We start from the raw sequence: 12,753 nt of genomic DNA, 5'->3' as shown, positions 1-12,753 counted from the left end.
CCTTGCAAAATGAGGAATCTGGGGGAGTTGTCTGAACAGCCTGACCAGGAATAGTTTCTCTCCCATTTGGGTGGGGTTTGCTCCCTTGGATTACGAAGGCTCCCATGGATGGAATTGCAGCTTTTCAACTCCCCTACGGCAGCAGAACGCAGTGGGGTTGCTTTGCTCATGGCAAAACCCACAGGACAATGCTGACTTTAAACATTCTGAGGTCTGGCCCATGCTGCAGAGTCAGCCTGGCAAAGCTGGGAGCAGCAGCACAGCAAAGCTCCCCTGAAGTGACCCCACCATGTCCCCCAGAGCCACCACAGAGCCCTCTGGGCTCTCCCCAAACCCCACCAGTGCTGCCAAGGGGTCACCAGTGGTTGGCAAAGCCCCACGGGGCCTTTTTTCAGACACAGCCCATGGATCCACAGCTACACTCCTAAGGAATGCTTTTCCCAGCTCTTGCAGCGTGGCTTTTGTTTGGTCTCTGGCTGAATGTCTGAGTTAAAAATACAAGGCTATTTCTAGCAGAAGTGGTTTTTTTTTTCTCTCTCTTTGTATTGCCTTGTGTGCCCCCATGCTGCTGTCTCCTCTCTGGCTCAGATGAGCTTTGTTTTCCTTCTCAATGATCATGTTTGCACCGGTGAGCTGTAGGAAATGTTTTTCCCAGCAGACCATTTCCACGAGCACAGTTGGGAAAGAAGAATGAGCTCAGAGAAGTCAAAAAAAAAAAGAAAAAAAACCAACCCAAACCCCAGTTGGTGTAAAAATTTGGTCTCCAGTGGTCAGAGAATGGAAAATCAGAAATGCCTGTGGTAAAAAAGGGATGTGTCCACACACTCATACACACAGGTACAGCAGGATATGTTCTCCCCATGATCCACAGATGAGGAACAAAGCACTCAGAGCCAGAAACACCTTCAAGCATCCTCACTGCCAGGCTTCATCCCAAGCTCTGCAGCTCCAATTCTTTCTTAGCCAGCGTGAAAATATTTAATTTCGCTTTCTCTTAAATGCCAAGAAAAAAAAAAAAAAGGCCTATCTTTTCTGGCTTGGATTTATTCCATCTGGAATCGCTGCATGATCACAGAACTGTGATAGTGTGTTAGAGACTCCGTGTAAAGCAGAAACCTGAATACTTCCAAGCACCCATGAGATCATTGATCTTTCCTGTTACACTTCGTCTCTCCTGGCAACAAGCTGAGGATCTGGGGCTTTCTCACTTGAGATCACCAAGTTCAAACACCTCCAAGCCCCCTCCCACGATCCAGAAACCATCAAATGTCATCATTGTGGGTGTGAGCCCTGTTTCCAGGGCTGGGAACAAACCCAGCACAGCTGCAGGAAAGCTCCCCAGTATTTGTGTTTGCCATGTGTCACAACAAACATCAACACAAACGGAAAGGGAACGGCCCCAAACCAGCAGAACTTTCAGGTTAAAAACAGCAGAAAGGCATCTGGGGAGCTTCCCAGGACATGGATCCTCACCATCCTCCAGGGAGCCAAGCACTGGCTGATCAGAGCTCCCCACACAGGAGCAGGAACCTGGAAATCACCCACAGCAGGGCCAGCTCTTGAGGAAATGAGCTCCACCTGTGCTGCTTCCAAAGAAAAGCTCCTGCATTATGATTTCTACCATTTCTGATGAATTCTAAGAGACTGCTCTGCACATTGACCATCAGTGTGATCAGAACATGAGGTAGAACATCTACAGTCCCACATTTGGGAAAGGCAACCAGCACTTTTGGTCACTCACCAAAGACCTGGGAAAGGCTCTGTGTTTTGAAGGCATCAATCCCACTCCTCATGAACCCCAGGAGCCGATCAATTCAAGCTCCACAAAGCACCCAAACTGCTGTGCTTTTCTGGAATTCAAATCCTGACAACTCTAAACTCTGCTAAGTTCAGCTCTAGACTCCTGTCCCTCAAGAGAAGGTTATCAATGTCACCACTGAGGGCCAATCCCTCACAGACCAGTTTGTGATGGAGACTGGTACCACTGCTCTGCTAAAAGGACAGTGATGCTGAGGCTCAAAAAGGCAAAAGGATTTGCCAACAAACAGAGCACAGCTACAGACTCTGTTTTCCAGCCAAAAGTCCCAAACCCCCAAACCCAGCTGGAAATGAGGTAGAAACAAACATGAGAAACTCCCTGATGAACACTGGAGATTAAAATCATCTTCCTACCGACTGTGGCACCTGGACTTGGACTTCCCCAGCATCCAGAGAGGATGCACCTGATCCCTGGGGGTTCCTTTCCAAGCTGGATTGGTGCTCCCGGTATTTCTTCGTTCTTGCAGGTAATGACAAGAACTCTTTTCCTGAGATCTTCAGCTCTCCCACGTGGTGGCTGTCCCCATTCTGGTCCTTGGGAAAGCAAAAAAAAAAAACAGTCACTGCAGCAACTGCCTGGCTCAGGTTTTCACGGAGCTCTGTTGGCACACAGCAGAGAGGCACAGGAGCACAGCTCTTGTGGGGCTTGTGCTCAGTGCTCCCACAGACACAAAAATACAGGGTTGGCATCCCAGGTGTGGGGAAATGGAGGGGACAGACATTCCAAACAGGAACAGTGAAAACAAGGGAGACATTCATTGCCACGTTGATGGCACCAGCATAGCCAGGCCGGTGTCCACATGTCAAAAAGCAGCCAAGTGAATATAAATGAGAATTAGAAAGTGCCTTGCAGTGCTTTGGTTAGAGACCTCACACTGCTCAGTGCATGACAACAGGAGAGATTACTCAATTACAGCACGTAAGCACCTTCAGGGTGAAAGCCAGCATGTGAGAGAGAGATTTCAGTCTGGTACACAAAGGAATAAACAAGAGGCTGGGAGATAAAACCAGAGGAGATCAAACGAAGGAGTGAGAGACACTGGGGAGAGCAGGGTGAGCAGGGCTCCTGCAGTGTGCAAGGTGGGTGCTCCCTGTGCCCCAACACACAGCTCTGTGCAGAGGCACTGGACAGGAGCTCCTGAAGTGTGGTAACAGGACCAGGACTTTGCTGGCTTTGAAGGCACCTCTGGCAGAGAAGAAAGAGAAGGCATTTCTGGCAGAGACATCACAGAGAGGATGCTGGAGAGGTCACAGTTCACTCCACGGGTTTACTCCTCACTCCTTCTCACTCCCAGCACAGCACAAAGCAAAGGAGCCTCTCCCAGGGCTGTCACCCCTCCTGTGAGCCACGGGGGGACAGAGAGAGGAGCTGCATCCAGACCACTCTCTGCAGGAGAGGTGAACTCACACCCTCCCAAGGACACTGCAGGGGGACAGGAGAGCCCACACCCCAGCCCAGAGCTCCTGCTTGCTGCATCCTCCCCATGGAACCCTGAAATCCATAACCCTGCCTGAACTATCGAGTGGTGCTCAGCTTTTACAGCAAAGAGCAGCAAACCGCCAGCATGAACAGCAAGTCACACATCAGCCAAGCCCCTGGCCAGCCCTCGGGGCCGTGCTGCTCTGATGAGGACACAGCCAATGTCCCCTGACCTTGGGCACTGCTGTCCCTGCCATCGACACCCCAGAGATGGAGTCACGGTGCTGAGAGCAGGCAGGAGCCAAAACAGCCAAGGGGCACTGGGAGAACTGATAAAAACACATCAGGACATTTGGAATTTATTTTCCGAAGAGAGTTAATTCAGGGAGGAGCTTTTGCCTGGTCTTCCCAGCATTTACTGGGACTTTTAGGTACCTAAATGGTTTCTCAAACCTGAGGTTGTTTCCCACTGACTTTGTGCAGCCCCCTGCAGCTTGGCTGAGCTTTTTCTCTCTGTGACAGTTCTGTAAAGGGAAAATGCTCCCTGGGACACTCAGGAGAGCTGTACCTGGAAAGCACTGGGTGAATGTGGATGATTTGTGCCAAAAACATTCCAAAAGGGCAGAAGGGCTGCAGGCCTGGCCACCTCCTCTGGGAACGAGCAGGACTGAACCCTTGGCAGCACCAGCAGGATTTTCTGAGACTGAAATGATCCCTGTGGCTGGAAGGGCTCAGTGCCCCCCAGCTGCTGCAGGAACAGCCCTGGGGACACAGAGGAAACGCTGATCTGCTCAGATCTGACATTCCCAGGAGCACAGCAATCCTTGGAGCCCCTGGAACAAACCCTCTGGCTCCTGCAGTGCTCCATCCCTGTGCTTATCCCCTCTGTCACTCCACTGGGGTGACAGGCACTGACAGCCACTGGGCTAAACTGCTCATGATGATCCTTCCAATAAAGGGCTGAGTTTTCAAAGAAAGCCTAGAAGTGACTTTTCAGCTTTGAGTGTTAAGTGCCTTTTTAGTCAGACCAGCTGTTCCTCTCCTCCAAGCTCTCTAGAAACCCTCTTTGGTTAATCCCATTGACTCCAATGATATCTGCTCATTGCATATTTCCCTGCAAATGAAGCCAGTCAACAACAAACCAATTGGAATCCCTGTGCAAATTCCCACTGACAGTCTCTTGAGACACCTTTTCTTACCTTTTCAGAAGGGAACTTGAGGAGGTCTAAGCTGTCCATGCTGTTCCCCTGGAGTCTCTTTGGCCTGGCTCCTGCAAAACAACACTCTCATATCAGGGGGGTGTCACCAACAGCACAAATGTCACACAGAGAGAACCCAAACCACAGCAGATCCTCTGCTCTGGTCAACGAAAAGTCAAAGGGATGGGATGGGATGGGATGGGATGTGCTGGCCTTGAGATTCAAATATGGATTTTATTTTCCCTCTTGTTTTGGGTCTTTTTAAAGCACTGTCACAGGGCTGTGTGAGGCTACAGAGCTGCAGCCAGGTCACACATGACCCTGATCTCAGACAAGGTCTCTGGAATTCAGGAGTTACAAACCTCACCCTAAACCACAAAAGTCATAGGACTGGCATTGAGAAAAATCATAACAAATAGACAATTTAATACATCTGTGGATTTTCTGCTTTATCATCATGTTTTTAACTGAAAGAATGTTTCTGGGACTCAACTTTGAGCTTTTCTCTACAGTCACAGAGGCTGGAAAACTAAGTGAAGGAGCAAATGTTTTTTAACTATCATAGTCCCGGCCTTAAGGGGAACAAAATCTTGCCTTGAACCTGACAGAAGAATCAAAACTTGGCAGGATTTCTGATATTTATTTGAGACTTCATAAGATTTTGATGTTTGATTCCAACAACAACAGAGTGGGTGAAACAGTTCAGCTCTGACTCCTGGTTTCCAAACCCTCTTTACCTCCAGTCTCATTTCAACCTGCTCCCAGCTGCTCTTGCCTTGCTGACAAGCAGCCAGGATGTACAGAACTGCCCTGGGATGCTTTCACCATAGCTGGGAAAGCTTATTCCCTTTCCTGATGGTTCCTGAAGGCTCAGTTTAGCTGATCCCCACTCCAACAACACCGTGCAGGGCAGAGCCCAAAACTCCCCACTCAAGGTCTTGTGACACTTTCCAAGCTCGAGGGGAAATCCTGGGGGAGGAGTGATCCCCGTGCTGAGCCCTGAGAACAGAAACTACAGAGCTTTGCGTGGTTCCTGCAGCAGCAAATTCCCCAAACCCCACCATTCCCCAGCTCCCCCCAACCCAGCAGCACCTGTGCTCATTGTCCCTCCCAGCTCAGGGGGTCACAGAGCTGCTCACTGGGCAAACTTGACAGCACAAAATTCACAAATCGAGGCTGGCTGAAAAGCAGAGCACAGGGATGGAATGGAAAAAGGCTCCAGGGATTTCTGTACCAGCGCACCCAGAGCTTCAGATGCCACCACAGCTGTATCCAAACTGCACCAACTCCAAGGACAGCACTGACTTGGAAAGCTCAGCTTCACAAGATACAAGCTCAGAGCAGCTGGGAGCTCACCAAGGGCAGTAAGTGACCTAAAGTTTGTGTCTGTGCCCCTCACCACCCTGAAGGGATTCACTGCTGCTCACAGCCATAAAGACTCCAATCAGCAAAACATTTCTGCACATTTCTGCCTCTCTACTCCAAAAAAGCACATTAGCACCAGCTTTGTTTTCAGGTGATTCATTACCAGCCTTTGAGTTCAGCGGGACTAACATCAGGGTTGGAGGTGGAGAACAGACACTGAGCACACCTCAGGAGGAGCAGTCGTTTCCACCAAACTCTACCCCTTGCACACAAAGCCAGGGGCCCACCCGTCAGCAGCTCAGAACATTTCTGTTGGAAAAAGCCTCAAACATCTCAAATCCAACCGATTCCCACTGTGCCAACCAGATCAGGGCACTGAGTGCCACGTCCAGTCATTCCTTCTACACCTCCAGGGGTGGTGACTCCTTGGGCAGCCCCTCCTAACACCCACCAACCCCATCCCTGAAGAAAACTCCCTTTGCTCCACCACATTCTCACCATCCTCAGCACGGAGGAGATGGCTGTGAGGTGGGTGAAGGACTCTTGGGTGCTGCCACGTTGTTCAACTCAGGGAGGGGAAGGCAGCGCTGGGTTGTTCCCAGTGGCTCCCAGTTAGGCACTCTGGACACTGCTACAGCTGCTCGTGGCTTCCCCCAGAATAACCTGCAGCAGGTCTGGAGTAAAAGTCACCTACAAACACCTCCTGAGAGGCACATTTGGGCTGCAGAGGCCAGCCCAGCCCCTGGAAGGGAGCGTGCGTCACAGCCTTGCTTAACAGCAACTTCCAGGAAAGCAAGAAAGCAGCAAAGTGTGCCCAGTTAGATAAACACACATCATTTCCAGCTGTCTAAAAAGTCATTAACTACACACCTCCATCCTCAGGTGCTTTTGTGTGTTCCCAGAGTGCTGAACCGCTGGCCAGCAGCCATTAATCTCTGAGCAGAGAAAAAACCTGCCTGGTGTTAATTTAATAGACACAAGTAGCTGAGTCTACCCCAGCAGAACAACTCATCTTTTCCTCTTGTTCTGATGCTGGGGGCTGTCTATGACCCTGTGGGGTTTACACACACTCGAGCTTGAGACAGGAAAAAGTTCAGAATTACAAAAAACTTCATCCAACTCAGCTGTTTCTTCCAGAAATCCCAGACAGTGCCGGGATGCCAAACATTGTCCCCATCCACCAGCACTAAAACAAGCAGCATTAAGAGGGTCCCTGTCACTCAGGGCTGCAAGAAACTGCATCCACAACAGCAGCAGCTCCCACCAGACGTGTGGGAGCTTCTCCCCTTCTCATCCCACACATCCTCATCCACATTCCAGGAGAGCAGAGCTTTCCATACTCACAAGTGTCCCACGACAGGAGGAGTCCTGCTAACTTTCCATCTCCGTTCCCTCAGATGGCTCCAGATGTTAACTTTCAGCCTCTCCCAACTTTTTTATCCCAGAAAAACCTGCAGCACCACTTAAAGCTCAGCCAAAGTTGAGCTCTGCCTCCTTCTCCCCAGTGGCAGCTGGGGATGCGAAGGATTGAGCAGTTGAAAATCCAGGTCTGTTCCTCTGGAAGGGGTTTTTTTTTTTTTTTCCCCCCTCCTCTCTCTCCCCAGCATTTATTGGCATGTTTACCAAGCCTGCTGCAGAGTAATGGAAAACCTCAGGGGCCTTTCTAAATGCTCTCTCTGTCTTGGAGGTTTACTGAGGTCTCAAAGAGAGCAAGTTGAAACCTTCTTGTGAACATCAGCTGAGCAACACTCCTGACTGGCTGCATTCATGCCCTGTTTGCCTGCAGCTCCTGGGATGTTGCTCTTTTCACTGCTCAGGGGTGTTGTTCCTTTTTTAAATATTTTTTTTCAAAATCTCTTCCTCCTCCCCATCTATGATATCAATGAACCAAGGGGATTTAAATTTTTTCTTTTTTTTTTTTTTTTTTTACTTATTGCTTTTGCAATTCGGTTGCTGAAGCGAGCTTAACCGTTTTCACATTCTTGTCCTTGATCTGCAGCCACGGAGAACACTTGGAAGTTTTATCAAGGATGGAGATGGGATCATGTCATGGAAAGGAGCACTAGGGCAAGCTGGGCAGACAGAGCTTTGTTCCTCCACGGACAGGCTCCATCTCCAAGAGATTGCAGTTGACAAGATCGAGCTGAACATGTGTAGCAGCGACTCAGGGAGCCCGGGCAGGAGCTCTCATCAGGCTGACATGTGCTTTGATAAGCCCCAGTTCTGCCCCCTCTCCTGCAGAGACAGCATCAGTTCTGTATCTGCAGCTGGGAACACGCTGGATCCCTCTGGGGGACTGTGCCAGAGCAGGCAGAATTCACCCTGACAGGGGACTCCATGGAAAACCAACAGGGAAAGGTTGTGGAGTTTCATCAGCCCCAGAGAACACGGGCTGGGCACCCCAAACAACACAACAAATCCAGCATCAGGACGTGCTGTGTTCTCATGAAAAGGTCATTTCCCCTGTACCTGCAGTAACCAAGATACTGACTTGGCTTTTGGGTTCTCACAGACCTGGACAGTGCCTCTCCCCATCTGTACAGACCCAAACCTTGATTCTGGCAGGCAACTCTAAATACTGCTCAAGATAATTAAATCAGAGCAGCCAGCCAGTTGTTTGGGGTGGAATGCTGGTTTGGAAACCCTTCCCAGCTCTGAAGTGACAGTGGAGATACGGTCCAGTGCTCCCAGTGCAGCTCAAATCATACACTGCTGACATCTAATCAGGGGAGCTCTGTCAGCCTCGTGCTCCATTATTACAGCAAAGCTCTTAAAGAGCTAAGGGGGAGGGGGGGAAAACAAGCACAGCAGCAGGAAAAGAAAGAAGGGGAAAGAAAAAAAAAAGCGGCCTCCGGTAGGACAAGCATCTCATTTAAGGCTTTAATTAGTCTTCAAACACATAATGGGTTCTGGCACTATAAATCCACTTGACCTCTATTATTGTCAGCACTCGCTTGATAAATGGTGGCATTTGTTTTCCCAGTTGCTACTGGGGTAGAACAATACTTTTCTTTAAATAGAGAAAGCAAATAATAACAGTTATTTACAATGATTGGGCCATAAAATGCTGGTGCCAAGCTGTGTGTGCCCATCCATGGGCAGGACCATCTGCTTACCCCAGTCCTGCAGGCAGGAAAGGACCAGGGAATCCCAACAGCTCTGGGTCCTTCTGTGAGGACTGAGAACCACAAGGACAGGAATGATCCCAGCTCTGCTGGGAGGCACTGATGAGCTGCATCCAGAGCACAAACAAATCTCAACCTCCCACCGGGACTGAGCACAACAAAACCCTGCTCCAGAGCTAGAATCCTGCAGTTTTATCCTCTGTGGCAAAACTGCTCCTTTTTAAAAAAAAAAAAAAAAAAAAAAAAGCTGCACACAATCTGTGGCAATAAAGAGAAGTTCCCTTTGCCTCAAGATTCTCGTCTGGCTGATGTGGAAGAAGATGCTCTGTGTTCGTGTCACCCGAGTTCTGCATCTCCACAACCCAGTCTGACAGCCGAGCAACGGGCTGAAAATAACAGAAATAACAGCAATGCTGCACATGCACACAGCAGCCAGAGCCCTGTGGTGTTTGCTGACTGCACTCAGGGTGAGCAGCTGGCACAGAGGCTCCTCAGATGGGGAGAGGGAATGAGGAGATACTCTGAAGGACCAGCCAAAGAGCCCTCACCCTCACATGGAAGAGGTAAAACCTGCGAAAAGTCCTCCTTGCAGGTAGAAATGGCACAATGGAACTGCGTTTTTTCTAATTTATTTCCTCCAGTAGGAGAAAAGTCAACATGGGAATGCTGCAGCCCTGGAGTACGAGGGGATCTTACTTGTAGCCTTACAGCTCTGAGTAATTGCTGAGGCCTTGGGCACATCTTTGATTTCAGTTTTCCCCCAAATGTGCAATAGGCGTTAGCTTTTCTCTAAGCAAGGGTGATTTGCAAATAAAACATCGGCAATTTGGGTCAAAGAATGAAATAATTAGGAGGGGTATTTGCAGAAAACACTGAGTACCCAACCATGAAACACTTGGCAAACACAAGCCTTGGAGGCTGTGGGAAGGTTGGGCCATGTCAGGCACAGCCTCCTGTAACCATAACCCCCCCAGGCAATCGTCTGCTCCAGAGAGGAACAGTTGTGGGGACAGAAGGATCTTTTGGGAGATAAACTGAACTGGGTGGAGCAGGCTGGGAGGAGGCTCATAACCCCAGGGCTAATTCAAGAGAAGTGTGATGGACTTGGCAGCAACACCTGGCTGGCTTCTAAGGGCAGGGTTTTTCCCTGCCAGGACACAGCAGAGTCTCATGACCTCCCACCATCCTTTATCAGCTCCTGTTGAACGAGCAGAGATCAAAACCAGAGTTTAGCGAGAAAGTGACACACAATAATTAACAGGGGCAACATCTCCAGCAGCCAGACAAGCCCAAGGACAGGATTTTGTCCTCCAGGCTGACTCAGAGAGGGCAGAGGAGGAGCAGCCACGCGTCAGCTTAGCAGCCATCAAGCACCCACAGTAAAATCCTCTAAAAAAGAGGGGGAATGGACTTGATCCCTCCTCCTGATCAGCCACCAGCTTCCAGCAGCTCCTGGAACACGCTGGATCCTGAGCTCTGCCAGGTGTTTTTGCTAAGCCAAGGCTGGCTGTCCAAGGGAAGGAGGATAGTCCTGAGGTCACTCAAGAGATGACAGGGACTCTGCTGAAGGTCTGGCCTTGCCCTGCTCAGAGAAATGCAAAAGCAGACTGTGGCCATCCACACAGACAGTTATCAGAGAGAAAAAGAATTTCCTCCTTCTCTTTCCTTGCTCTGTGCTGTATAAAAGGTCCAGCAGGCAGAGGAATCTTGTTCTTCAAGGCAATGCTGAGCTGTTGGACAGAGCAGCACCACAGCCATGGCATTTCCTACTCAGCAGCTACCAAGGGAAACTGTCTGGGGAAGGTGCAGACAGCACAGCAGGGCTGGGAGTGCTGCTGGAGTCTGGAACTGCAGCCACAGGGAACTTCAGCCTGCCCAGAACCAAGGATTTCCAAAAAGTTCTCCCTCCCCACAAGAAGAGATTTAATCTTGATTGAATGGATGGCTTTGCCACAAGCCACGTTGTGCCTTCTCTGCCACAGGCTTCAAGAACTGCCCTGTTCCTCATCCTCTTTTCCAGCACTTTCCATCTCCCCTGGCATCAAGATAAAACAAATTTCAGTAGCACAACATCATCTTCTCCAGTCCTGGAGCATTTCCTCTGCTGTGAGCCAAGAGCCCCTGCTGTATTTAACACTGATGCTGGGAAGGAGGTTCGTGTACACAGCAAGATGAGAGAGGAACATTAAATACTTGGGAAGGGTATTTTAAAACTTCCTAAAGCCAATACTGGGGCAGTCTGAAGTGAGTGCTAAATTACTGAGTTTAAAATCCAAATGACTCAGAGGTTCATCCCCCCCCATCAGTGCTGCTGGAATGATTTAACAGCTGTAAGAGCAGAGGATTTAGAAAAAACTCATTATAAAGAAGAGGCATCTTTGAGAAGACCTGAACCTTCACTCCAGAATCCCCCTCTGGAAGCAGCTCTCCTGTCCTTCCTGCCCTGCTCCCTGGAGACCCAGACAAGTCTTTTGGACACCTTCCTGCAGGCACATGGGAATATTTGCCCCAGCTCTCCCTCTGAGCACCTGCTGGAGCACAACAAAGCCACCAGACCACCAATCCTTCCTTCCACTTGGCCAAAAGCCACTCTCTGCTTCTCCAGCACCTCATCCATCACCCCCCTGTGTCAGCAGGTACAATTAACCAGCATGCCTCAGGCTTCCATGTTCACAATGAAAAAAAAAAAAAAAAAGGCTGAGCTGCAGCCATCAGCTCCTGGGAAAAATCAAATAGAGCTGAGGATATTTACCATTAAACACTTTCAATTGCTGCACTCAACTCGGCGTGACTGGTAAGGACACAGGGCACGTTCCATGCTGGGGATGTGACCCCGACTCTGCCCGAGGGAAGGCAAATGCTTCCCAGACAGTAAAAATCACAGCCTGAGGGAGCAGGGCTGGCCCACTGTCAGCAAGATGCTGCTCTCACACGGCCACATCTCTCAGCTGACAGTTTTCTGCAGGAAGATTGAGCAAACTACAGGGAAGGAACATCCCTGTCCCTGGGCAGCATCCCAGCCCCAGGCACAGGCTGGCAGGAGGAGCAGCATCACCACCTCCCCACTTGCATCAGCAGAGGGACGGTCAATCCTGCCTGCTTCATCAGCCCTAAACACTTTTTAGGTACTTCAAAGATATTTAAAGCAAGCAAGCAAACAAAAACAAACAGGCTGGAAAACATAAAAGCAGATTTCTTCTATTCCACTCTGATTGATCCAAGGGTTCAAAGATTCCTCTGAAGAGATGAGCTCAAAACTGCATCAGGGATGCAGAGCCCCACAATCAAAGCCCCACAGAGCTGAGCAGAGCTCAGGAAGGAGTGGGGTTTTGTGCCCACTGCAGAACACAACCTGAAGCTGGGCTGCCTCACACAGGGATGAGCATTCCCAGCATGGAGCCTCTGGAACACCACACAAGCAGAGCAGCCTCGTGCCTACCATTCCTCAGCAGGAGATGAGCAGAAGGGGCAAGTCAGGCTCATTCTTTGACCCAAAGTGCCAATGCTTTATTTGGAAATAGGCTTATTTCAGCCTTGCTTAGAGAAAAGCTGATGCCCGTTGCACGTGGGGGGGAAGCTGAAATCAAAGACATCACTGAGCAATTACTCAGAGTTGTAAGATCACCTTGTACTCCAGGACTGCAACTTCCTACACTGGGTTTGCTCCCAGTCAGGCTCAGGGCTGAGTCCTTCCCTGCCCTCAGAGCCAAGCACAGCAGGGCAGTGGTGCCTGTGCTCTGTTCTGCAAACAGCACAGAAACTGTGCCAGGAGCCAGCTCTGGAAGCATCCCCATGCCAACGCCTCCTGGAACACCTGCAGCCCTCC

At 49.9% G+C, this 12,753-nt stretch overlaps 1 protein-coding gene across 1 annotated transcript in view; it reads right to left on the bottom strand.

The window, feature by feature from the left end:
• The window catches only part of GPSM1 (G protein signaling modulator 1), a 61,875-nt gene that overhangs the window by 17,415 nt on the left and 31,707 nt on the right, over nt 1–12,753 (bottom strand). The window contains exons 10-11 of the mRNA XM_062505458.1: nt 4,438–4,508; nt 2,173–2,352 (exon numbers count right to left, since the gene is read on the bottom strand). Coding sequence (XP_062361442.1) covers nt 2,173–2,352; nt 4,438–4,508 — 251 coding nt within the window. The remainder of the gene's footprint in view (nt 1–2,172; nt 2,353–4,437; nt 4,509–12,753) is intronic.

The sequence above is a fragment of the Cinclus cinclus genome, chromosome 19 (assembly GCF_963662255.1).
Source record: "Cinclus cinclus chromosome 19, bCinCin1.1, whole genome shotgun sequence".
Lineage (NCBI taxonomy): Eukaryota > Metazoa > Chordata > Aves > Passeriformes > Cinclidae > Cinclus > Cinclus cinclus.
The sequence above is the reverse complement of the archived record's forward strand: the minus strand, read 5'-3'. Positions and strand labels throughout refer to the sequence as shown.